The sequence below is a fragment of the Papio anubis genome, unplaced genomic scaffold (genome assembly GCF_008728515.1).
Source record: "Papio anubis isolate 15944 unplaced genomic scaffold, Panubis1.0 scaffold1059, whole genome shotgun sequence".
Lineage (NCBI taxonomy): Eukaryota > Metazoa > Chordata > Mammalia > Primates > Cercopithecidae > Papio > Papio anubis.
In genome coordinates this window covers 1-26,899 of record NW_022159714.1, presented here as the reverse complement: position 1 = coordinate 26,899, position 26,899 = coordinate 1, and the positions used below count along the sequence as shown (strand labels likewise).

At 45.4% G+C, this 26,899-nt stretch overlaps 1 protein-coding gene, 1 long non-coding RNA gene and 1 other non-coding gene across 6 annotated transcripts; all 3 read left to right on the top strand.

Annotated features, from left to right (window-relative positions):
* Positions 1-8: 8 nt before the first annotated feature.
* Positions 9-11,149, top strand: LOC116272443. Of its 4 annotated transcripts, none has more exons than XR_004181120.1 (3): positions 9-280; positions 3,747-3,871; positions 9,410-9,494. It is a non-coding gene; the product is annotated as an uncharacterized LOC116272443 (long non-coding RNA). The 4 variants fall into 4 exon arrangements; XR_004181121.1 differs by lacking the exons at positions 3,747-3,871; positions 9,410-9,494 and adding exons at positions 578-650; positions 821-1,110; XR_004181119.1 differs by lacking the exon at positions 3,747-3,871 and having other exon boundaries at positions 9,410-11,149.
* A 4,509-nt stretch (positions 11,150-15,658) lies between these two features.
* On the top strand, positions 15,659-25,021 carry CATSPER2 (cation channel sperm associated 2; the record flags this gene model as incomplete). Its single annotated transcript, NM_001169076.1, is given in 6 exon segments — positions 15,659-15,803; positions 16,253-16,426; positions 16,601-16,669; positions 23,446-23,618; positions 24,139-24,294; positions 24,894-25,021. Coding segments are annotated over 6 exon segments (845 nt in total), but the record flags the coding sequence as incomplete, so codon positions are not given.
* Positions 25,022-26,178: 1,157 nt separating this feature from the next.
* LOC116272444 lies at positions 26,179-26,283 on the top strand. Its single transcript, XR_004181123.1, has one exon. It is a non-coding gene; the product is annotated as a U6 spliceosomal RNA (small nuclear RNA).
* Positions 26,284-26,899: the final 616 nt, after the last annotated feature.

The window sequence follows — 26,899 nt, the reverse complement described above, 5'->3', positions numbered from 1 at the left end:
ATGCCCCAGACAGTTCCCTCCATAAAGTGCATTTTCTGTTCCCTTTTCATCCCTCTTCTCCTATAAATCCTTTGGTTCTTGCAAACTTTCTAATATTGATTAGCTTTGTAGGGACAGGAATCCAGGATAAGTATAAAACTTTAGGGTTGAGGTGGCAAAGTGATTAATTATAGAGTCCTTTTTCTGCAGGTACTTTCTGAGACTTCATCCTCAAGGCCTGGTGGCTACCGGCTCTTTTCATCTTCACGGCCACCCACAGAAATGAAGCAGAGTGGCTTAGGTATGGTTTCGCCAGCATTTCTCACCTATTGTTGGAAAAGCTGTCTGTCTGTTCTTCAGAGTTGTATTGTGGGAAACTTTTGTCATGGGGTTTGGAGCCATCCAGTCAGTGGAATATCATCAGGTGGGGGTAGGGAGGATGAAGTGGGAGAAGCCATAGTTAGATGTGAACTTGGATCTCAGATGATTATTCCATCCCAGAAAGGTGTTTATCTCTTGGTTTTCTATACCAATCACATTTCCCTGGCCAAAGGGCATTTTTCTGGCTTTCCCTCTCATTCCTTATCTGTCCCTCCAGTCTAGCCCAGACCTTAAGGGGCCATGGAGACTCTGAGCCTTCAGAGTTATCAGAGACAGAGCTATAAATAGAGGTACTTGCAACCCTCGTAAATGTATTCCTCATTTGAAGAATTGTGCCATGTCTTCCTCTGAAACCTGTGTTTTTCACATCCCCGCTGTTACCCTTCCTATCACCATGCCCTTTCCTCCATCATCACCTAATCCTATAACTTTTTCCCCTTCCTTCTGGAAAATTGACAAGTCTGAGACTGGTGTAGTGGCAGAGGCATCTCTCAGGACTTTGAGGAAATGTCTCTTGATTTTCGGATCCCTGGAAAGGGGTAGAGAACATCATTCAACTTTTTGTGAGAGCACAGACGGCAGGAAGGACCAAGCCTCAGAGGATATTGTATTCTTTGGGTGGGGGGCGGTCCTTGGGAGGAACTATCTCTGAGCACAGTGCCTTGTGAGCCAGTAACTAGAACTGGAGGTCAGATTGTGTGGGGTCTGGACTTGGTCCCCTTGCTCTTTCTATCTTGTCCTATCATTCTATTTAGCCTAATTTTTCTCTTGCTGCTTTCGCCCTGGCACCCATTTTCTTGGCCCCCAAAATGGTCAGCTTTTGGACTAGCAAGAGGGAGAAAGGTTTTGGTAACTTTCCAGGCTAATTTTATGGAATAAGTTGCCTTCTACATTCCTGAAATGAGAAAGAGGGTTTGGGGCATGAGAAATAAATGATAAGTATGTAGATCTGGCCAGGCGCAGTGGCTCATGCCTATAATTCCAGCACTTTGGGAGGCCGAGGAAGGCAGATCACTTGAGGTCAGGAGTTCCGAGACTAGCCTGGCCAACATAGTGAAACCCCATCTCTACTTAAAATACAAAAATTAGCTGAGCATGGTGATGCATGCCTGTAATCCCAGCTACTGGGAGGTTGAGACACAAGAATTTCTTGAACCCAGAAGATGGAGGTTGCAGTGAGCTGAGATTGTGCCAGCGTACTCTAGCCTGGGTGCCAGAGTGACACGCTGTCTCAAAAAAAAAAAAGAAAAAAGAAAAGAAAAAACCAAAAAACAAAACAACAATAGTGTAGATCTATGACATGGGCCTCTCTTCCCAGAAGTCCCAGTAAAGAATAAGTTCCAGACAGACTAGAAAAGAGGATAGGTGTGTCTGGCCCAGTTAAGTGGGCCATGGGAATGCTTTAAAGAACAAGGCAGAAGTATGGAACTGGTTGGCAGATGGTGGTGGTAAGGTAGAGACCACCCTCTAAGATGATCTGAGGACTGGGCAGAACAGAGTTGGCACGACTGCACCTGAAAAGTATTCAGTGGAGGAAATGTTTGTAGGACAAAACTTAGGGTGGTCTGGGATAGAGCCAGCTAGTTTTAGCTTCGCTGAAGAAAAGCAGTCATATTTAGCAACTGTTATTTCTCTCTGGAATCTCATTCCAGAGCCTGTTTGAACATGAAAGGTGGAGGAAATTGCTGTATAGAGGAGAGGTCCTGAATTCCTGGGTTGGAATCATCAGCCATCTGAACTTCCTGATTGCTCTGGTGACCCCAAAATCCTGGGACCCCTGAAACCATGGTCCCTTCTTGGTGGCCTCAAGGGAATTGAACTCCTTTCCACTCCATCCATAGGGAAACCCTATGAATGTTAAGTCACAAGCCAAATCCAGGGTCTTGGCTAAGATGGATTTGGAAATAGGGAGGCAAATCCTGAGAACTTGTTTCAGTCTTGTTTCTTCTTGACCACTCTGTCTTTATAGGCTATAGTGGGAGAAGGAACCATCGAATCCTAACCCTACTCTAGATCAGCTGTTGGAGACAGTGACTGGTCTGATTTATTACATACTTCAGAGAATATTCAAATTTTATTTAATCCTCTCATTGGCAATGGAGTTCTCTTTGCTTTCTTTGAATTTATATGTGTGGGCAACTGGCTTTGAGCATAGGCTTATGAGATAATACACTTTTGAGAGCAGAAAAAACATATCTTTTTGTTGTTATTTCCTGTATTCCTTCTTAGTAGGGTGCTCATCACATAATAGGCATGCTTTACATATAATCAACTGATTCTTCACATGCCCTTCAATTTCTGTCCATGTTAATTTCAGAAACTGTGCTGGTTCCTGAAAAATAGTTATTTATTTTCTAACAATACAGTTGGTCCTCAGAGTCAGGAGACCTGGATTCTAGTCCAGCTTAGCTGCTAAAGAACTGTGTGACTTTGAGCAAAGGAGGTCCCTTTTGGATCTCAGTTTCTTCATCTCTAAAATAAGAAAGTTGAACTGGATGATCTCTGAGTCCCTTCTAACTTAAAACATTCAATGAGGCGGGGGGTTGTGTCTCACACCTTTAATCCCAGCATTATGGGAGGCCAAGGTGGGAGGGTCACTTGAGCTCAGGAGTTAGAGACCAACTGGGCAACATAGTGAGACCTCGTTTCTACGAAAAATAAAAAAATTGTCCAGGCAAGGTGGCATGTGCTGGCAATCTCATCTACTTGGGAAGCTGAGGTGGGAGGATCACTTGAGCCTGGGAGACAAAGGCTGCAGCGTGCTATGATTGTGCCACTGCACTCCAGCCTGGGCAACAGAGTGAGACCCTGTGTTAAAAAAAGAAAAAAATTATGAACCTCATACTTTCATTCTTGGGAAAGGTAAAAAGGCCTGAAGGGAGGGGATGTTGGATGAAAAGCTTAGGAAGGATCGGAAGGGTGCCAGCTGAGTGTTCAGAATCAGTCTCTAGCTTCAGTCAAAGGCTTTTCCTTTCAAACCTACAAGGACTAGATTTCTGAGTTTCTTAAGCTATATATCCAGGGTAAAGGGTGTCCAATGAAATCTAGGGGAAATCTAGAGGGACCTACCTATAATTTGAGCATTTCTGAGAGCCACCTGGAGAGCACAGTCTATCCCTTTCAGTGTGTTGAATCCCCTAACATGACTAACCCTGCATTTGTAGTGGCCTCTTGTCTCTGCCATGTAGCTCTTCAGAAGAATCCCCCTTTTGCTTGCCCACTGTGACTATGCAGAAGTGTAAAGCCATTTGTGGTTATGTGGAACGGCCACATGGTGGTGGCTCTGAATGGCTGTGTGTGTCTTGATGTTATCATGTGAAGCTGTGTATAGTTCTGTGTGATAGTTGTGGCTTTACGTGAGTACTAACACACTCCCAGCCTTGCAGGCTCACAGTGCACAGGGCTGTTCAGCACACAGTGCTGGGTGGCTCCTCCAGCACCCCGAATCTTCAGGACTACGCCCGCAGCCATGGCAAAAAGCTACCACCTGCCAGTCTGAAGCACCGAGATGGTATGTGGGTGGGTTTTGGGGGATAACTCCTTTTTTCGCTTGTCTCTCAGCAAGGACATAGCTCAAGACCTATTCATGCTTAAGAAGACACTGGCCTGCGGGCGCGGTGGCTCATGCCTGTAATCCCAGCACTTTGGGAGGCCGAGGCAGGCGGATCACTAGGTCAGGAGTTCAAGACCAGCCTGGCCAACATGGTGAAACCCCGTCTCTACTAAAAATAGAAAAATTAGCTGGGTGTGCTGGCGTGCACCTGTAATCCCAGCTACTTGGGAGGCTGAGGCAGCAGAATCGCTTGAACCTGGGAGGCGGAGGCTGCAGTGAGCTGAGATTATGTCATTGCACTCTCCAGCCTGGGTGACAGAGTGAGACTCAGTCTCAAAAAAAAAAAAAAAAAAAAAAAAAGGCCGGGCGCGGTGGCTCAAGCCTGTAATCCCAGCACTTTGGGAGGCCGAGACGGGTGGATCACGAGGTTGGGAGATCGAGACCATCCTGGCTAATATGGTAAAACCCCGTCTCCACTAAAAAAAATATACCAAAAAACTAGCCGGGCGAGGTGGCGGGCGCCTGTAGTCCCAGGTACTCGGGAGGCTGAGCCAGGAGAATGGCGGGAACCCGGGAGGCGGAGCTTGCAGTGAGCTGAGATCCGGCCACTGCACTCCAGCCTGGGCGACAGAGCGAGACTCCGTCTCAAAAAAAAAAAAAAAAAAAGATGACACTGGCCTTATAACAAGTTTTCTTCATCAGTAATAGATGGGAGAAAGAACCAGGACCCCTTCTACCCCTCCATTTGCATTCCCTCTTGCCATAAAAATACTACTTTTTTATGCTTATCCCTTCATAATCTCCCACATACAGTCCTGCTGCATCAGTTTGTACTCTTTCCTAGATTCTGGCCTGTAGGGGTAAGGACCAAGAAGGATGATGCATGGTTGGGAAGAATGTAGTGGAACCTCAATTAAAATCCAGCAAATTGGGTTTAGGGAAGGGAATGTTGCTCAGCTAAGGCAGAAATAATAATATGGAAAGAGACTGTGGGAAGGGATAATATTTCTATGAAGATTTTATTTCCAAATGACCAGAAAGAGGACACAGTGGTAAAATTAGGGTTGTTTGTAGGGGTGTATTATAGTAGAGATGACACATAGATTCCTAAGAGATTTACCAAAGGAAAAGAGATTGACATGTGTTAGTTAGAAATCCAAGAGATGGGGAGGGGAGCAGGTCAGATAACTAACTTTAAAGTAAAGAATATCTGGCCAGGCGCGGTGGCTTATGCCTGTAATCCCAGCACTTTGGTAGGCCAAGGTGGGTGGATCACAAGGTCAGGAGATCGAGACTATCCTGGCTAACATGGTGAAACCCCGCCTCTACTAAAAAATACAAAAAAAAAACTAGCCGGGCGCCGTGAAGGGTGCCTGTAGTCCCAGCTACTTGGGAGGCTGAGGCGGAGAATGGCTGAACCCGGGGGCGAGCTTGCAGTGAGCCGAGATCAGCGCCCCACTGCACTCCAGCCTGGGAGACAGTGACTCCGCCTCAAAAAAAAAAAAAAAAAATAAATAAATAAATAAATAAATAAATAAAGTAAAGAATATCTGGCCAGGCGCTGTGAGCTTATGCCTGTAATCCCAGCACTTTGGTGAGCTGGCGGGTGGATCACGAGGTCAGAGATGGAGACCATTTGTGTCACGGTGAAACCCTGTCTCACTGCTAAAATACAAAAATTAGCTGAGCTGCAAGTGGCGGCTGTAGTCCCAGGCCTCGGGAGGCTTAGGCAGGAGAACGGCAGAACCTGGGAGGCGGCTTGCAGTGAGCCGAGATCGCACTACTGCACTCCAGCCTGGGCGACAGAGTGAGACTCCGTCTCAAAATAAATAAATAAATAAAATAAAATAAAATAAAACAACAGACTATCTCGTAAGGCAAACTCCAGAGCAGAGGGTGGGGACAAGGGTGGGTATAACTTCATGATGTCTTTTTTTCTCCCCAGAACTCTTGCTTCTGTTCCGACCAGAAAACGATTTTCTGTGTCGCTGCAGCATCCACTAACGCACGCTTGCTCTGGACTCAGTGTCATTCCTGCTCATCATGTCACCTCTAGACACTTGACTCTGAGTTTTGACACTGACTTTGCCTCTCCTTCCACTGAGTTGACACCCTGCTGTCTCTGAGCTACCTACCAAGTGTCCCTCCTGGGATGGTTTCTCAGACAGCCTTAGTCTTGGCTGCATATTGGCTTCCCCATCCCTGTGGCAACTCAGGGTCTTACTTCCATAATCACCGTCATCAGTTTTGTCAGCATCACCACCAAAACACCATCAAAACCTCTTATCACATGACTGCCAGGCTGTGTATACAGATATGATGGTCTCTCTTAGAATGGGAATAGTGTTTCCTAGATTGATTCCATTTCTTCTCTTCCCCAATACCCCCAATTCCTCAGCTATATAACTTTGATCTTTCTGTTTTTCTCCAACTCTTTGTTGGGGTGGATGTGGATGATCAGTTTGTTCTCTTGGAGCAACACTGCAGTTCCCAGCTCCTAAGCCTACTTATATGGATGTTAGTCTTGAGTATATAGTTTCCCATCTCCATATTTCTTTCTCCTGCCATTATGTGTATTTTGTGTGGCTCTTGTGCTCCTGACATTTGCTTTATGTTACTACTAACCTAGTGCCTGGGCCTAGAAAACAAGAGCCCAGGTTGCTTTGGGATAAAAAATAAAAAGAAAGGAGTAGGAGGTAGTAGGTAAAAGAAAAAGGACCGTACCTTGAGTTTTTAAGTGTAGTTTCCATGTGGCACCAGCCTACCTATGGTAAAGCTATCGCAGAGAAGTTTGAAGAGTTGAGATGTCTGCTGGGGATTCTGGGGGAGCTTAGGAATGAATAATATTTTAAGAACATTGAAGAACCGGGTCTGCCCACACTGCGGTGGGAGGGCTTGGAGATCTCTGTAAACCATAAATTGAGGGGTATGGTGTCTTTGTAGGGTATAGCAGGAGAACCGAGGCTCACTCTCTTTCAAAGTTTTATCCTTGGTATCCTTATTTTTCTCTCTGTATTATATTTTGTCTTCAAGGTAAATCTAGTTTTTTAGGTATGGTTTTCTTCTATTCAAGAGCTAAGACTCTCTGAGGGAAGTAAAATTAGACTAGAAAACCTCTATGTGCTAATCTCCTATTGCCTAGCAAGTGACAGCTGCTAGATTTTAGCCCAGTCAGGTTGTACATCTTCACAAGGCACTGCTGAAATCTCTCCCTAGGTTGACTAGCCTATGCTGGCTCAGTTTATCCCTGCCCCCAGGCTCCCAATTGTGCCTGTGGCAGGAGTTCCCATTCAGAGCCTCATGGGTGTGCCCGCTCATTGAGCTTCAAGCTCTTCTGTCCTTCATGTGCCACAGCCATCTCCAGAATAGAACCTGATGCATCAATAGCACAGCCTGGGACTTGGACTTAGGGTCCACAGTATAGTACGAGGAACGTGGGCTACTCAAATCAGAGCTAAATCACATATCTCCTAGTTCTTAGGTGCCATAAGAAAAGACCCAAGTCCATAAAACTGACCCTCAGACCTCTGTACCTCCAGCTCCCCGAGGCCCTGTTTAGCAGCCTCACCCATTGAAGAAGATTTAATTCTGCCAAAAGGAGGTGAGGAGAAAAGAGCTGGATAATGCAGGTATTGTGCAGGAAAACAAATTTAAGATCTCCAATACCCTGCACACTTCCTCAGGGGTCTTGTGGCCTCCTTTGTTTTTCTTGTGCTGGAGCTTGGAGGCTAATATGCTTAAGAAGCCAGAATCTGGGTTCTACCTGTTGACAACAGCAGAAATTTGGAACTGTATGTCACTTGCTGAGGAAGATTATGTAGATTCAATTTGACCCTCAAGAAATATGAAGGCTCTCCTCCATGGCCAAGATCTTGCTTGACTGACCAGCAATTACAAAGTGGATGTTTTGTCTGTAGTTGCAGATAAGTCACAGCAGCTCTGTCATCACCATCTCCTTGCCATGATATCTGGCTTTGAAACAGCAGCTAGACATACTGGACCTGGCTTTGGAAAAGAGGCAAGGCAGTGTGTCTTCACACTTTGATGGGAGAGCAGCCCTCAGCCTATCCCTGCCTCTGTCCCTGATAAGCTGCTGTTATATCCTGTAACTATATCCAGCACACAAGTATAGCCTGTTACTAAACTGCACACTGAACTCACCAAAGTAAATTAATAAAGTGGGAAAGACTGTGGCTCATGCTCATCCCGAATGTCAGTGTGTGACCACTGGATTTGTCAAGCCCATTATCTTCTAGGGACCCATGTAACTATGTGACCGTTGGTACATACAGTTAGTGCTCACAAGACTAGCCTAGGTAGAGCTGAAATCTGTCCTGACATCCCAGCTAAGGTCTCTGAAGACCACAGTCTCATGGGATCACCTTGTGGAGCCAGTTCTGGTCTGGGAGTTTTGAGCAGTCATCCTCAGCTGCCTTGATTCTACCTTCTCTATACCAACATCCTGTACTCAAGTTCTCGTCCATCCTCACATCATGTCTTAAGATCCCATACCTTTTCTCTAAGATCTTTCCCTGTTGTTCCTCTTACACCCGGCTCCACATGCCTTTGACTGCTTTCAACCTTTTGTAGCTCAATTACATGCATCCACAAAGTTTGCCAAGTAGCTAAAATGAGGGGTTCAGAATCAAAGCTTTTCTACTCACCAGCTGAAAAACGTACAGTTAGACTCACCAGCAGTGGGAAGAAAATGTAAAATTTTATCTAACTTTCAGCTTCGTAATGGATACAGTATCTCTAAGTCCTGAGTTTTATGTGTACTTTTTTTTTTTTTAAGTGATTGTTTAAACAACAGTAAGGTCAAGGATGGTTAGTCAATATTGGTATTTTCACATATTGATTCCATTTTCCACACAAATCATTTTAAAGGAGTTCTACATTCTGGTTTCCTGTCAGTCTCCTGTGCCAGCTGCCTAATACCATCCCTGTCTTTGGCTATCTTAGAGTGTGGTCCAGAAGACCTGCCCTAAAAAACAGCCTTTTTAGCTTGACTATCTTGATACTCAATGCTATCCTTGACACTCTGAGTGACTTTGAACTTTTCATTTTTATCCCTACTTCATAAATCCATTCACCTGAGAATGCAGGCCCTAAGTAGGGTTCATCCAATGATGAGGGATCTTGATGCTGTAGTCAAGACTCCCAGCCACAAAACTGCCAGCTCACCCCTGTTCACAACGATGTGACTGCTGTCTACAAGCACCGACTCAATTATGCTCAAGGAGGAAGGGGAGGACATTGCTGTATGATGAGGTCTCACTTATCCCTTCTTTCAGACTCGTTGTGTGATGACACCACTCTTCTTCCCTGCAAGAGATGCCCAGTGGCTCTGACCATCTCTGCTTCTCTCTTAGCTCACCTTGGATCTGAGTGTCCCCACCTCCCAGTAATGCTTGTGCTAGTCAGTGCCCCCCTCATTGTCTCTCCCTCTTCTCTTTATCTTTGTGCTTCCTGCCGTGGTCCCCTCACCCCCTCCAGAGCTGCTGGATGACCAGCACCCTGTGGTCCGGTTGCTGCGCAGTTTTTCCTCTGACTGTACAGGGGGCCGGCCAGTCTCCTTGGATGCCACGCTGGCGCATCACCTGCACCAGTGCTCCTACCACCTGCGCCTCTTCCGGAACTGGCTGCGCTCAGGCCAGGATGATCCCGAGTGCCTCTACGGTACCCCCTGCCACCAAGCTGGCTGCTGCCACTACCCTGGCTGGGACTGACTGCTTTGCTTATTGCACTTCTGGCAGGAGAGCCCACCTGTTTCTTTCTCCTGTTTGCCCTGAGGTTATGTAACTTGCATTTAGTGGCTTGGATGGGATTGGGGCCGGACTGCCTGGTAGCTGTAGCATTGGCTGCTCATCCCTTCCTGTTCTCCTTTCTCACCACCTCCTAATGTTACTCATCCCCCAGTTCTGTTCAATACAGGAGTAATCTCTTCCCTTGGAATCTGTTGTTATCACTCTAACCCTCTACTGCCACTATCTTCAAATCCAAATGTTTTTCTAGCCACTCTGAGGAGCTAGAGGCAGTAACTTTCCTGCCCTCCTGCCACAAGATCATGGGGGAAATTGAGGCACAGAAGCCTCAATTGTATCCTTGGGGCAAACAAAGGACAGAGCTTAGAAGATGGTCAGGTTATAACCCTTTTGAGTTATGGGCTTTAGTCACTGGTGAATGGGAAGCTGTCTTGCATAGACATTGTTGTCCCGCATATCCTTAGTCCCTTTAAGGAGATGTTGAGGAGGCATAGGAAAGATTGGGGACTGAGAAAGTGTTTTTCTTGATCCTCCATTAGGGACATTTTTTCCATCACCAGTGCCTAGTATTAGGGTTACATGTTTATGTTTACCCTTGGCCCTACCCATACTGATAGACCTACATTGGAATTCTTGAGTTTCGAGCAGAAAATCAGTGCTTTTTCTTTTTTCTAGGGCATTTGCCTCATTTTTCTGATGAAGTACAAAGATCCTAGCAAGTCTGGGGTTTTCCAGTAGATCAGAAGGGTGAAGCTTTGATGTGATGGAAACTATCAAGAAAGAACTTCCATCCCCATCCTGTTCATGCATGTGGTTTTCCTGGGCTGAGCTTCATGTGTATTGCATGCCCTCCAGTTTGCATCCAAGTATTCTAGCCTTTCTACCGACATCCTAAATTTGCATGAACCCCTTCTCAGATTCCATGTCCTTCTCCTTAATCTGGTTCTCTTATTCATGATACCCGAAATCTGCTGTTTCTTCCCAGTTCCCTGACCTCCCTATCTCATGTTAGATCCGCAGTTTCACCCCTTACCTCTGGATCCTTGTTTTTTTCCCCCAGAAAGTGTGAGAACAATGTTGGTGCTTACCCTACTGGGATTCTGTTTATTTTTCCATGGGACATTGCAAGCTCTCCATAGGTAGCATGAGAGGTGATTTGATTCACCTTGAGGCCCTCGCAGGTAGATGTTTTAGGAAATCTGAAGGTGAGAGAAACAGACTCCCCTAAGGCCTCTAAAGAGTTCTGTCTCCTAAGAGTCTTGGATACCCCACACTCCAAAAGCCACGGACTCTCCTGATGGTTCTCAGGGACTCTCGATGCTTCCTTGGCCAGTTGGGGTATATCTGGCAGGAATAACATTGACTTTGCCCATCTCTTTTCATGCACCACAGGGCCAGACCCCATTTTACTCTTTTTTTTTTTTTTGAGACGGAGTCTCGCTCTGTCGCCCAGGCTGGAGTGCAGTGGTGCGATCTCAGCTCACTGCAACCTCTGTCTCCCAGGTTCATGACATTCTTCTGCCTCAGCCTCCTGAGTACCTGGGACTATAGGTGCCCACCACCATGCCCAGGTAATTTTTTATATTTTTAGTAGAGACAGGGTTTCACCGTGTTAGCCAGGATGGTCTCGATCTCTCGACCTCATGATCCGCCCGACTCGGCCTCCCAAAGTGCTGGGATTACAGGCATGAGCCATGGAGCCCAGCCCATTTTACTCTTACTAAAGATTCTTTAACTGTTTCTTGTAAGATAGTACTCCTGAACTGTAGAAAGGAATATAGCAGTCAGAAAACATTTCCAGCTGAAATGTTAATAAATAAAAATACCGAGGCTGGGCTAGGTGGCGCATGTCTATAATCCCAGCACTTTGGGAGGCCGAGGAGGGTGGATCACCTGAGGTCAGGAGTTTGCCACCAGCCTAACATGGTGAAACCCTGTCTCTACTAAAATCCAAAAATTAGCTGGGCTTGGTGGTGTGTGTCTGTAATCCCAGCTACTTAGGAGGCTGAGGCAGGAGAATCGCTTGAACCTGGGAGGTGGAGGTTGCAGTGAGCCCAGATCATGCCACTGCACTCCCGCCTGGGCAACAGAGCAAGACTCTGTCTTAAATAAAATTTTAAAAAAGGCCGGGTGCAGTGGCTCACTCCTGTAATCCCAGCTCTTTGGGAGGCCGAGGCAGGTGGACTACCTGAGGTCAGGAGTTCAAGACAAGTCTGGCCCAAATGGTGAAACCCCATCTCTACTAAAAATACAAAAAAATTAGCTGGGCACCTGTAATCTCAGCGACTCGGGAGGCTGAGGCAGGAGAATCACTTGAACCCAAGAGGCAGAGGTTGTAGAGAGTCGAGATGGGGCCATTGCACTCTAGCCTGGGCAACAAAGTGAGACTCCATCTCAAAAACAAAAACAAAAACAAAAAAACCATAGTGGAATGTGAAGAAATAAAGACATCAACAGGAGACTTCTTTAACTCCAAATTGCTCATTCAGAAAACTCATCTTCCTTGCTGACATCACGGAGGATGACTTTTTCTTTTAAACCAATTAAAAGCAGACACCACAGCAGAGATCTACCCAATTCTTGGGATAGTCAGTGCCTGATGGGATATGTAGTTTTTAGGGTAGCACGTGCAACAACTTCAAGTAGGAAAGACCCCCTTCAATTCAAACAAAAAATTGGTTTTTGTTTTTGTTTTTTTGAGACAGAGTGTCACTCTTATTGCCCAGGCTGGAGTACAATGGTATGATCTTGGCTCACTGCAGCCTCTGCCTCCTGGGTTCAAGCTATTCTCCTGCCTCAGCCTCCTGAGTAGCTGGGATTACAGGCATGTGCCACTATGCCCGGCTAATTTTGTATTTTTAATAAAGACGGGGTTTCTCCATGATGGTCAGGCTGATCTCAAACTCCCAACCTCAGGTGATCCGCCCGCCTTGACCTTCCAAAGTGCTGGGATTACAGGCAGGAGCCACCGTGCCTGGCCCCAAAATTCCTTTTTTAAACTAATATTCTAGTGGCCCGCTATTCTCCAACAATTCCTACTTTATTATTTTATTTTATTTTTTTTTTTTGAGACGGAGTCTCGCTCTGTCGCCCAGGCTGGAGTGCAGTGGCGAGATCTCGGCTCACTGCAAGCTCCGCTGCCTCCTGGGTTCACGCCATTCTCCTGCCTCAGCCTCCCTAGAAGCTGGGACTACAGGCGCCCGCCACCACGCCCGGCTAATTTTTTTTGTATTTTTAGTAGAGATGGGGTTTCACCGTGTTCGCCAGTATGGTCTTGATCTCCTGACCTCGTGATTCGCCCGCCTCAGCCTCCCAAAGTACTGGGATTACAGGCGTGAGCCACCGCGCCCGGCCTAATTCCTACTTTAAATTGTTGCATGACCCCTGTAGTAAAAAGCATCACTCAGACCTGACAAACTTAGTGACACCCCCTCAAAGCTAACAGCATGATTATATAATTGGGAAGAGTTGTTCCTAAGAGAGAACATGAGTTCCAGAGATGTATCAGAATTATCTATATATGTAATCTGTACTGCCAGTTAGCCCCAGAAATGCCCTGGACACAAAATCTATCCAAGCTGAACACAAAAATTTGCCATCTCTAACACATCATTCTGATTCAGGTGGTCTTTACTACAGGACTTTTTCCGTGTAACCCTCAGCAAGTTGGATGAGGCTAAGAAGTGAAGTTCCGAGTCTGAAGCAAATAAAAGTTATATACAACATTTACTGACATTTCTGAACATGGATAGTTTTAAACCAGGGGTCCCCAGGAGGGGAAAAATTAAGTAGTGTAATTATATATATTGAATATATAGAGCTATCCCAAGGATAAAGGAATCACTGTTTACTATGATAATGATCTGGAGGTTTAAAAAAGAAAAAAAAACCACACACACACAAAACAAGGAAAACCACTCAAGCTGACTGGGCCAGAAATCTTATTTGCTCTTCCTTCTCCTCAACATATTTTTATTTCGAATTAGTTCTATCTAAGGAATTTACACCCTTGTTCATTTAAGTCACCCTAAAGTGGAGTATTTAATCAATATTGGTTACTTTCTCATTGGAGTCCTGACATTTTAAAGAAATTCTAATTAAAACGGACAATATGAACAGATTCTGATGGAATTATTCTTGTTCACCTACTCTTTTCTTTTGGACAGAGGTGTCTGCCGGGACTGAGATGTAAGTGATCAGCTGAAGGGAGAAATTGTACACCATGTGACGGACAAATTACCTGACTCAAGAAAGTAGTTATGACCATTCTGCAGCCACTCAGTGACCTTGGCTAGAAACCAATGGCTGTGCAGTGTGGGGTAAGAGGAAAGTAAATACCCTAGGGATCCAGGACTTGTGCATTTGGTGAAACGTCCGCTTCCACTACAAGGCTTTGGGATGTCTAGTCTGTAGACTGGAGGAACGTTAATACTGACTCACGCAGAAACGATATAGCTACACACTGAACTGGGGGAAGGGGTGGCTAAACCCTCTGCAAATAGGAAGTGCCGCAAGAGCACTAGGGTGAGGATGAGGCCCTGCGTGAGCGCAGCCTTCGGGTTTTCCTTCTCCCGATCAGCACCGACTCCCCCGCTCTCGGCGAGGCGCCTCCAACCCCCGGTAACGAGAAATGTGCCCGCCGCAGCAGGGGCCCACAGGAATGAAGGGCGCGGGCGCTGCGTAGGCCCAACAGTTCCCCGCGCCCTCGCCCCCGGCCCAGCCCGGCCCTTCTTCCCACGTCCCGGCAGAGTGGCCTCATCAGGGGGCGAAGAACTCCACGAGCATGAGGCCCGCAGAGCCCGTGTCGGAGACGCGACTCTCGAAGTTGTCGTCCGTGAGTTCTAGCACGTCGGAGGCAGCGGCGAGGCTGGCCGCGGCGAGAAGCAGCGCCACGCCCGGGAATAGCGCAAGGCGGCGAAGGCGCATGGCGGCGAGGTGGGGTGGAGGCGGCCGGAAGGGTCGCGGCTGAGCTGGGACTGCGGAGGTCGCGCGCGCGACCACACACCGGCTGCCTTTGCTCGCGCGTCTGGCCCAGGCAGACCTGCAGCCGCAGGTCCCAACTCCCAAGCCCGGCTCGGGCCGCTGTGTGGCAGCCGCCGATTGGCTGCGCGGCGCCTGCGTCGGGCGGGCGGGACCAGCTGGTAACCGCCGAGTGGCCGGAGTGCGGGGCGGGGCCGAGGCGGCGAGTGGCTGGGAGAGCGTGGCTGGGCCCGGTCCTAGGCAGGGGTCAGGGGCTAGGGCCGGGTCCCGGGGTGAGCCGAAACCTGGGGGTCGGGCGGGGCGGGGAATGGGGCGCAGTGAGGCTGGGAGCCGGTCCTGAGCTCGTCCTGCGCAGGGGTAGCCGGGCCCAGGGGGCGCCTGAGCTGGAGGCGGAAGCGTAAAGTCGGGACTGAGTGGGCGAAGAGAACCTGGGCTGAGGTGAGGGCCAGAAGCGATAATGGAGGAGAGAAGGAGCTAGCCCCCGAAGGAGTGTTGGGGGGGGACACACCTGGGACCGGACCCATTTTCAAAATGTCAGGCTTTTGCATTTTGTCCAATTTATCTTCACCTAGTTTCTTTCGTGGGCAGGCCAAGCCCTCCCTGAACTCCACCTCGTTGCCCGATTCTCTCAGGCCCAGGTGGGGCCCAGATTCTTCTTTGTCCTGCCCCGGTCCCCTACCCTTGTGGCTGCTGCTTTTTTATTGAGGTGTTTTTGTTTGTTTTGTTTTGTTTTTAATTAGAAATGCCGTCGCAAAGTGAAGATGCCTGGCCACTTGGTCGACTGCACAATGTCTTTACCACTCTTAGCCCCTTTTGTTTCAACAAACCCCGAGTCTTAGTGCAATGTTTGTTCTTCCCAACCGCTCCTGGTTCCTAAATGTGGGTACATTAAGGAATCTTAAGAGCAAAGAGGGTGGGGTGGAGGGGACAGAAAACCTGTAATCTTTGGTGCAACTCCAAGAATGAAATGACACTTGATGCTTACATTTTATTAGCAGACATGACCACTTACCACCAAGAAGGGCAGATGCAGCTGCCCCGAGCTGATGCCATTCGTTCACGTCTCATCGATACTTTCTCTCTCATCGAGCATTTGCAAGGCTTGAGCCAAGCTGTGCCGCGGCACACTATCAGGGAGTTACTTGGTCAGCAGCCTATTTCTTCACTAATTTAAATTTAAGACTCCTATGCACATCCTCTACATTTAAGAGTGGAAAATTCTAGGGAGGTCGGTTTAGTTGCTGGTTTACCAAACTTGATAAATCAAGGGCTTGTAAATAAAACTGAGGAGATAGAATCCATGTCTTTCACTTTTAGGCCTAGGATAGCCACTAGCCATGGGTGATTCGGAAAAGTTTCTGTCAAAGACACTTAAGACTTTGTGAACCTGTTGCTTTTGTGGGCATGGACAGTGTTGATCATAAGCAGTACATTTTCTCTCACTCCAAACAGAATTCTTAGTTGCTGTGAGAAGAGAAGGACCAGCAGTAAGGCATTAGGGGGACCCGTTATCTGACCAATATCCCTGCCCCCAACCCTACCTGCTCTATTTTCTTTGTCTTTATCCACTATCCCTTTTTAATTTTTGTTGTAGATCCTTCCCGCCAGAAGAAACTTATGTTGGGAGATCAACATCAGCTAGTGCGCTTCTCTATAAAGCCTCAACGTGTAGGACAGATTTCACATGCCCAGAGGCTGTTGAGCAAGCTTCATGTGCGCTGCAGTCAGAGGCCACCTCTTTCTTTGTGGGCCGGATGGGTCCTTGAGTGTATCCTTTCACGTCACTCATTTTTGTCCTGGCTGTTGATGATCTGCTTAATGACTTATTTTTGCTCCCCAAACTCCATTTTCTCATTCTCACCGCTTATGTTATTACCCTTATTATTTCAGCTGCATAAATCAGAAAGAACTCCACTCTGTACATTTCCTTAAGAGACAACAGGTCCTCTCTTCAAAAACTTCATCATCTTCCTGATCTTTTTGAATACGATCGTATTGATGGTTGAAATAGGTGAGAACTGACATTGTGTGAAAGAAGTGAGGCCAGGCATGGTGGCTCATGCGTGTAATCCTAGGAGCACTTTGGGAGGCCAAGGCAGGCGGATTGCCTGAGCTCAGGAGTTCGAGACCAGCCTGGGCAACATGGTGAAACCCCGTCTCTACTAAAAAATACAAAAAATTAGCCAGGCGTGGTGGCACGCACCTGTAGTCCCAGCTACTCGGGAGGCTGAGGCAGGAGAATCGCTTGAACCCAGGAGGCAGAGGTTTCAGTGAGCCGAGATTGTGCCACTGCATTTCAGCCTGGGTGACAGAGTGCAACTCTATCAAAAAAGAAAAAAAAAAAGGAAGTGGATAGGAGTAATTTTTTTTTTCTAAATTGATCATTTTACATTTTTGAATGTCATTTGAATTGTGATAGGGACAGTTATATTAAGCCTCCTGGAGTAGGATTTATTCAACTGCTAAAATCTAGAAATATTGGCTGGGCGTGATAGCTCATGCCTGTAATCCCAGCACTTTGGCAGGCTGAGGTGATTGGATCATTGAGGTCAGGAGTTCAAGACTAGCCTGGTCAACATGCTGAAATCCTGTCTCTACTAAAAATACAAAAAATTAGCTGGGCATGGTGGTGGGCACCTGTAATCCCAGCCACTCTAAGGCAGGAGAACGCTTGATCCTGGGAGGCGGAGGTTGCAGTGAGCTGAAATCATGCCACTACACCCCATCTCAAAAAAAAAAAAAAAAGAAATATTAGTATTTGGAGGGCTCTCAAGAGTATACTAGACAGAATATCTAGACACATTAATACTAGGTGTAATATGTAGCAATGTAACAAATCCACACGGAACTGAACTTGGGAAGACCAGTTGTATTTCTGTTGTCAGTTTAGGCTGACATTTGTTTGAATTAACCTTTTCTGTTAAGGATATTGGTGCCTATCACTGAATGATCTAATATTTACATTTTTACAAGTGTATTTAGAAAGATTAAGTACAAATAAGAAAGCTTAGAAAGTATGGAAAGGTAGGTACAACTAAGATATTAGCTGAGCCAAAAAAATTACTTAAAAAGGAAATGATTCTGAAACCAATAATAAATTATATGAAGCATATTCAAAATATAAGGATGTCTGCAAAATCAGCGAGCTCATTTGTTGATAATCTCAAACTGCTCAGAAATGATAAAAGGACAGTAAAACTACTCACTTGTTTAATTCTCACTGTTGTGGGGAAGCCTCCCACTGTATTTTTTAGAGACAGAGTCTCACTTTGTTGCTTAGGTTGGAGTGCAGTGGTGTGATCATGGCTCCTTGCAACCTCGACCTCCAGAGCTCAATTGATCCTCCCCCCTCAGCCTCCTGAGTAGCTTGGACTACAGGTGCATGCCACTACACCAGGCTAATTATGTTGATTTTTTTTTTTTTTTTTGTAGAGACAGGATCTCACTATGTTGCCCAGGCTGTCTTGAACTCCTGGGTTCAAAAGACCCTCATGCCTCAGTCTCCCAAAAGTGCTGGGATTACAGGCGTGAACCACCGTGTCCAGCCTAGGAAGAATTTTTAAGAGAAGGGCAGGCCGGGCGTGGTGGCTCACGCCTGTAATCCCAGCACTTTGGGAGGCCGAGGCGGGTGGATCACGAGGTCCGGAGATTGAGACCCTCCTGGCTAACATGGTGAAACCCTGTCTCTACTAAAAATACAAAAAATTAGCTGGGCATGGTGGCGGGCGCCTGTAGTCCCAGCTACTCGGGAGGCTGAGGCAGGAGAATGGTGTGAACCAGGGAGGTGGAGCTTGCAGTGAGCCGAGATTGCGCCACTGCACTTCAGTCTGGGAGACACAGCGAGACTCCGTCTCAAAAAAAAAAGAAGGGCATAGTTATGAAGCTCTTGGCTGTTTATGTCACACATATTTCCTCAACAGAAATGTCCAGTGCCTGTAGCCAGTTCAGAACTCTGCCTCTAGGTCCAAATCCCCTACAAGCTCATCTCTGGGGCCCAGGCATGGTGATTCATGCCTGTAATCCCAACACTTTGGGAGGCTGAGGCAGGAGGATCACTTGAGCTCAGGAGTTTGAGACCAGCCTGGCTAATGTGGAGAAACTTCATCTCTACAGAAAATACAAAAATTAGCTAGGCATGGTGACACATGCCTATAGTCCCAGCTACTCAGCAGGCTGAGGTGGGAGGATTGCTTGAGCCTGGGAGGTGGAGGTTGCAGTGAGCCATCGTGCAACTGGATTCCAGCCTAGGTGACAAAGTGAGACCCTGTCTCAAAAAAAATAAGATAGTCCTTTAGTGTGGTGAGGTCCAAGATATTTAAATATACAACAACAATTGATGTCACTGACCCAGTACAGTATACTATATACTTTGAGGTGTTTTATTTCCTCCTCGTAATATTGAAGATTTTGAACTAAGTTACTTATAATTCCCTTTTATTGTATGATTGCTGTCATGTATTTGCATTGTATTAGGATTATAGTCCTAAGCCTTGGAATGAAGTAAATAATAGTAAATATACAGGATTCCCTAGATCAGTGGTCCCCAGCCTTTTTGGCATCAGGGACTGGTTTCTTGGAAGACAGTTTTTCCATGGATGGGGTAGGAGGGATGATTTCAGGATGAAGCTGTTTCCCCTCAGATCATCAGGCATTAGATTCTACTAAGGGTCATGCACCTGCAGTTCACAATAGGGCTCGCACTCCTATGAGAATCTAATGCCATAGCTGATCTGACAGGAGATGGAGCCCAGGCGGTAATGCTCACTCACCCACCACTCACTTCCTGCTACATGGCCGAGTTCCTGACAGACCATAGACTGATACCAGTCAGTAGCCTGGGGCTTGGGACCCCTGCCCTAGATCTAATAGACAAATCAAAATAGAATAGCACTAACCATTCTATTTGGTAAAGCAGTTAACTGAATATGCAACATGATCACTGTGCCAGAGGATAAGTAGATTGCCAGACTGGAAATTACCTGTCAAGCTCATGGAAATTTTATCTTACTAAGCTTATTCTTGTGGTAGAGAGGGAGGAGGGATTTTGCAAAGGGAAATGATTTGTGATTAACAGATTTCTTTGAACAGACTAATTGATGTGATAAACATTAATATGTTTTTTAGGCTTAAACTTTTTTTTCCAGATCACAAAGTGACCTAAACCATTAGGGCTTTAACAAATCTACTTCCAGAACTGGATATTGGTAATTCTGTTTTGTACTTTAAACATCAATTGGCTTATTTTTAAAATCTCATATTTTGTTTCTAAATAATGAGAAAGAAGAAAAGTTTTGACTCATTTGCAAGCCTTTGTCAGAAAATAACACATCCCAAGTATAGACAATCCTTGCTTAAAATTAAAAACTGAGTATATTGGGAGGCTGAGGTGGGAGGATCACTTGAGCCCAGGAGATTGAGGCTGCAGTGAGCTATGATCTCACCAGTGTACTGTAGCCTGGGTGACAGAGCAAGACCCTATTTCAAAAATAAAATAAAATAAAACCTAAGTATAATATCATTACAATTTTTTCCCAAAGATGGGCATATTCCTGAAGATGACCATTTTTTACATTGACTTTTAAAGTCCTAGAGATGGCTTGATGTGCTATCTAAAGTTTTTGGTCAAATGAATGGAATTTGTAGAATCTGTTGAAGATCATCTTGAGATTAAACTTGCAGAGTTATCATTCTTAATGCTCTTCATGAAATTGTATTTCTGGCTGGGCATGTGGCTCACACCTTGTAATCCCAGCAATTTAGGAGGCCTAGTCCTGCGGATCACTTGAGGTCAGGAGTTCAAGACCAATCTGGCCAACATGGTGAAACCCTGTCTCTACTAAAAATACAAGAATCAGTGGGTATCGTGATACGTACCTATGGTCCCAGTTTCTTAGGAGACTGAGGCAGGAGAATCTCTTGAACCCGGGAGGTGGAGTTTGTAGTGAGCTGAGATGGCAACTGAGTGACAATCCATCTCAAAAAAAAAAAAAAAAAAAATTATGTTTCAACATCAGTGTTTCTTGCTTCATGATGGTTATAGCTAGCCAAAACATTACTAAAAATATTAAAACTGTGTAAATGTCAAAATCTACGTATCAGTTTGTTGTTATAGTGTACTATTCTCCTCACCTATAATATTGGACTCCTTGATACCAATGTGAATTTACCTGGTATTCTGTGAGGTGACCTACTGTTGTTTTTCTAGAATAGGGAGTAGAAATAGATGACTGTTCATGGTGAACTTTACCCTGTAAAGCAGAATTATATATTTGCCTGACTTGCTTGATCCAATGACTACTGTCTATCACCCTGAGAAGAATATTCAAGCATAGATGTTCACTGCTGCTTCACTACACTGGCTAAGATTCCTGGGTAGACTTCACTGGGCTCCTGGTCTCTATTTCCATTAAGACTCCTTTGCCTTGCTATAGCAGCCTGAAAAATTCCAAGAATTTTAGAAAGTTGTTTTTCATCTTCAGAGAGGACACATTACTTGATGTAGAGTGGAGGCAGTCACTTTTGCATATTCTGTGCTGCTGAGGCAATTTCTGCTATTCGTTCCTCTGACCTTCCTTGGGTTCGTTTAGCTTCTATGAAAGTATTCCTTTTTCCAGAGAGTAAAAGTGCTACTGCCTCTGTAATTTGGACTTTCCTACTTAAACTATTTTAAGGTACTTAAAACTATCTTCTGCTTCACAAGAGCCTTATTTTACTTCATTTCTTTCTTTGGGTTCCTGTTTTGCAAGGGGAAAAACTGAATAAAAATGATAGCATTCTATTTTCCAGCCACAAATGTGGTCCTCACCTCTTTCTTTTTTTTTTTTTTTTTTGAGACGGAGTCTCCCTCTGTCGCCCAAGCTGGAGTGCAGTGGCGCGATCCTGGCTCACTGCAAGCTCCGCCTCCTGGGTTCACGCCATTCTCCTGCCTCAGCCTCCCGAGTAGCTGGAACTACAGGCGCCCGCCACTGCGCCCGGCTCATTTTTTGTATTTTTAGTAGAGACGGGGTTTCACCATGGTCTCGATCTCCTGACCTTGTGATCCGCCCACCTCGGCCTCCCAAAGTGCTGGGATTACAGGCGTGAGCCACCGCGCCCGGCCGGTCCTCACCTCTTTCTAATTACATAATTCCATACTCCTGAGAGCTAGAATTTATTGTTAAGTGAAAAAGTTTTGTATTTTATTGAATCTAAGCTGTCATCAATGGAGAAATTCACTATTTACCACTAAGAAATAAAAGTCATGCCCAATTAAACTGGGACACATCGCTGATTGTAAAATGCATCCTCGCTTTGGGAGACCGAGGCGGGCAGATCACGAGGTCCAGAGATGGAGACCATCCTGGCCAACATGGTGAAACCCATCTCTACCAAAAATACAAATTTTAGCTGGGCATGGTGACACACGCCTTTAGTCCCAGCTACTCGGGAGGCTGAGGCAGGAGAATTGCTTGAACCCGGGAGGCGGAGGTTGCAGTGAACCAAGATCCCACTGCACTCCAGCCTGGCAACAGAGACTCTGTCTAAAAAAAAAAAAAAAAAAAAAAAGCATCCTAACTTCATGGATGATAAAATGTGAACAATTGTCCATTTTGGAGAAATGTGTGTGAAAGAAAAACTTTCGAAAGCAGCACAGAGCCTAAATAAGCACAGGAGTGCTGGGCGCAGTGGCTCATGCCTATAACCCCAGCACTTTGGGCGACCAGGCGGGAGGATCACTTGAGCCCAGGAGTTTGAGGCCAACCTGGGCAGCATAGGGAGACCCCATCTCTACAAGTAATTTAAAGAGAAAATTAGCTGGGCATGGTGACATGTGCCTGTGGTCCCAGTTACCCAGAGACTCTTGAGCCCGGAAGATCAAGGCTTTAACCATGATTATGCCACTGGCAGCCCCTCCAGCTCAATACAGAGTGAGACTGTTCCCAAAACAAGCATAGGAATAAGATAACATAACCCACGGTTTTTAGAAGGGGCCAACCTCTGTAAAATTCTAGGGATGATTGAAGTATGACTCTGTTCTTTTTGTCTGGATCCAGTTCAGCATCAGGATGACTTTAAAGCCAGAGCACCACAATGTTGATTTCTATTTAACTCTTAAACCTATTTTAATCTCAGTGTTTTTTTCCAGAGTATGGCATACATCAATTGTATAAAAGAGATGAAAGAGGTTGAAAGAGAAAGGCAATGAATTAAGGAATAGCAATTAGTAAATAATAGGGTTCTAGAGAGGAAGTATGCATTCAATTTGCTCTGCAGAACAAAACCAATTTTAGACAGGGAAGAAAGGAAAAGTTTTCAAAGGAAGCTAACAGAACCAGGTGATTTATTGTTATAATTCGATATTCCCCAATGATTCTGGCTTGTTTCTACATTCGTTATAAAGTACTTCAGATCTCATGGCCCTGTATTTTCATTCTGTTCTCAAGACCCATTGTTTTCTTGTGAACTTTGGAACTGAGATAACAGTGCAGTAGATGGGGGTGGGGGGTTGGAGGTAGGGGTAATTAAAGAGAGTATTCTCTTAGTGGCTGTGTGACCCCCACAGTGGATAGGAAGTGACTTGTAGCTGGGGAGACATAATTATATCAACAGATTAGTTGTGGCTATATTTTATGGTCAATTCTGTCCTTCCCTGTATTTCACAGGTTGAAGCAACAATGTTAAGAAGAGAAACTCAAAGAAAAATGGAACAGTAGTGGGCAAAACTGTGGTTTATTAAGTGTGATCATTCTCCATCATTCGGTTTCCAGCTTCCTTAACTTTTATTCCTCCTTTGCTCTATCCTCACAGAATTGCTGGAATCCACAAATACCAAACTATGGCCATTGAAGCTGACCTTGGAGGTGGCAACTTTGTTTATCTTGTTTATTTTCTTCCTGGAGATCCTTCTTAAGTGGCTATCCAACTTTTCCCTTTTCTGGAAGAGTGGCTGGAATGTCTTTGACTTTGTTGTTACCATGTTGGTAAGGATAGAGATCCTGAGGGTTCCTTTAGTGGGATGAAGAATGTGCCTAGGTGAATCAAAAGGACAAGAAAAGTTAACATAGTAATAGGAAGAAACAAAAATTTACTTCCTTCTTTTGATTTTTTTTACCTAAAACTAAACATCAGTCATTGCAGGAGTTGTTGGTATTGGGAGCAAGGTAGATCACAACGTCAACGCCAACAAGAACATCTGCCTGTTACTGAGCACTTATTAAGTGCCAGGCACTATTTTAAGTGTTTTCCTTACATTACCTCATTTATGCTCCACGACAACCCAATTAAATAACCATGAATTTATCCCCCTTTTTATATCTGAACAAGTTGAAGTACAGTGTTTAAGCAACTTAGTATAAAAAGGCTGAATAGGAGACAATTCTCAGAGAATGCTGTTCAAGGGATAATGCCCAGGGAACAATGAAGAGGATGAGAGGAAGAAGGTGCAACTGTGCCTGCGTGCCTTGGGGTGTATTTTACTCATAATCTGTGTGTTTTCCACAGTCCCTGCTTCCCGAGGTTGTGGTATTGGTAGGGGTAACAGGCCAATTGGTGTGGCTTCAGCTTCTGAGGATCTGCCGGGTGCTGAGGTCTCTCAAACTCCTTGCACAATTCCGTCAAATTCGAGTTATTATTTTGGTCCTGGTCAGGGCCCTCAAGGTGATTTGACTGTTGCAAGCTAAAGCAGGGGGCAAGGTAGATAAATATGAGGACTTAACACAGAATATGAAACAAATCGGCCAGGCACAGTGGCTCACGCCTGTAATCCCAGCATTTTGGGAGGCCGAGGGGGACAGATCATGAGGTCAGGAGTTCAAGACCAGCCTGACCAAAGTGGTGAAACCTGGTCTCTACTAAAAATACAAAAAAAAAAAAAAAAATTAGCCAGGTGTGGTGCTGTGTGCCTGTAATCCCAGCTACTCAGGAGGCTGAGGCAGGAGAATTGCTTGACCCTGGGAGGCAGAGGTTGCAGTGAGTGGAGACTGCACCACTCCACTCTAGCCTAGGCGACAGAGTGAGACTCCGTCTAAAAAAAAAAAAGAATATGAAACAAATCTTGGTGGGTCAAAGAAGGCAATGAAACATCCTGTGATATGTTACTGGATGAGAAGGGGCTGGGGACAGGTGCCATGGTTCAGAGATGACTGGGTTCAGGAGTGCAAGGGAGGGTTTGGTGGGGGATTGCCAGGTGGCCTTGACTGGGCTGTTGGTGATTAGCCTAGTTTGGCCCACGTCTGACTTGAGGTTATGGCCTCTAGAGCATGACCTTCCTCTTGATGTTGCTGCTTATCTTCGTCTACATTTTTGTTGTGACTGGTGTCTACCTCTTCCCAGAGTATACCCCTTCACCTCGTCAGGACCTGGAGTACCATGTGTTCTTCTTGTAAGCAGAGCTGGCGAACAGCTGGGTGAGGGGAAAAAATTTGGCTAAGAGACCAGTAAGCTTGTCCAAAGTATAGTAATATAAAAAGTACAGTCTATTCCAAGAAACTGAAATAGAACACAATAGGGAGAGGGAAAGAGAAAGCAAAAGAATAGTGAGTGGTTTTAGCTCTGATCTTGAGAGTAGGGCAGCTAGTTCCATGTTTATTCTGGGTTTTGCAAATTCAAACCACACTGTCATCAGGCATCTTTTTTGTTTTTGTTTTGTTTTGTTTTGTTTTTGAGACGGAGTCTCGCTCTGTTGCCCCAGGCTGGAGTGCAGTGGCCGGATCCTGGCTCACTGCAAGCTCTGCCTCCCGGGTTCATGCTATTCTCCTGCCTCAGCCTCCTGAGTAGCTGGGACTACAGGCGCCCACCACCTTGCCCGGCTAGTTTTTTTTTTTGTATTTTTTAGTAGAGACGGGGTTTCACCGTGTTAGCCAGGATGGTCTTGATCTCCTGACCTCGTGATCCGCCCGTCTCGGCCTCCCAAAGTGCTGGGATTACAGGCTTGAGCCACTGCGCCCGGCCAGGCATCTTTAAATAGCAGTACACTCCAGTGGTTAAGCTTGGTTTCTGTGACTCAGTTACCTCTTTTGAAAAATGGGGGCCAGGCATGGTGTCTCACGCCTGTAATCCCAGCACTTTGAGAAGCCAAGGCGGGTGGATCACCTGAGGTCAGGAGCTCAAGATCAGCCTGACCAGCATGGTGAAACCCTGTCTCTACTAAAAATACAAAAATTAGCCAGGCGTGGTGGTGGGCACCTGTAATCTCAGCTATTCGGGAGGCTGAGACAGGAGAATTGCTTGAATATGGGAGGCGGAGGTTGCATTGAGCCGAGATTGAGCCAATGCACTCCATCCTGGGCTACAAAGAGTGAAATTCTGTTTCAAAAAAAAAAGAAAAGGCGGTGGGGGAGAATAATAGCAGTGCTATTTCATAAGAGTGTGGGGATAAATGTGGTAATGCATTTAAGCCCTTAGCACAGTATGTAACACATTATAAGTGATCAATGAATGTTACTGTGATTCCCAAATATGATCGCTGGTTTTATCCCAATCTCTACATATTACACGTGCACGTGCCTATTGCTGGTCTCTGTCTAGAAAACACTAATCAATGCTCACTTTGGCAGCGCATGTACTAAAATTGGAACGATATAGAGAATATTAGCATGGCCCTTGTGCAAGGATGACACACAAATTTATGAAATGTTACATATTTTTTAAATATTAGCAAAACCCGACTAATCTGTTTTCTAGAAGAGAATCAACTTGAATTTAGAGTAGATAATCCTGTTTATGAATTAGAATTCAATCTTGTCAACTCTCAGGACTCTGTTAGACTCTAACAGATAGTTTTGTAAGAGTATTGAGTTAGGAAAATCCTAGAATTTATCCTATACAAGCTCTGATGTTTTCAATAAATTGTGTATGGGGGACTAGAAGGAAAGGAAGTAAAATTTAGGTACCTTCCCGGAAACGTTTTACTTTTTTAGCAATTTTTAACTATTATTAATTTTATAATCTGTATATTTCGTTATTTAGGATCACATATATTTATGTAACATGCCCATTTACCTGCATATCATTTCATACCAGCAAACTAATAGGAATAATTTTGTCAATTATCTTCTATTTTGCTAAATTTGCTAATTTTGCTAAATTTGCGAGTGATCTTCTATTAAGTGGAGTCCATAGAGCAGTGGAGAATAAAATTAGAAAAAACGGCCAGGCATGGTGGCTCATACCTGTAATCCCAGCACTTTGGGAGGCCGAGGCAGGCAGATCACTTGAGGTCAGGAGTTCAAGACCAGCCTGGCCAACGTGGTGAAACCCTGTC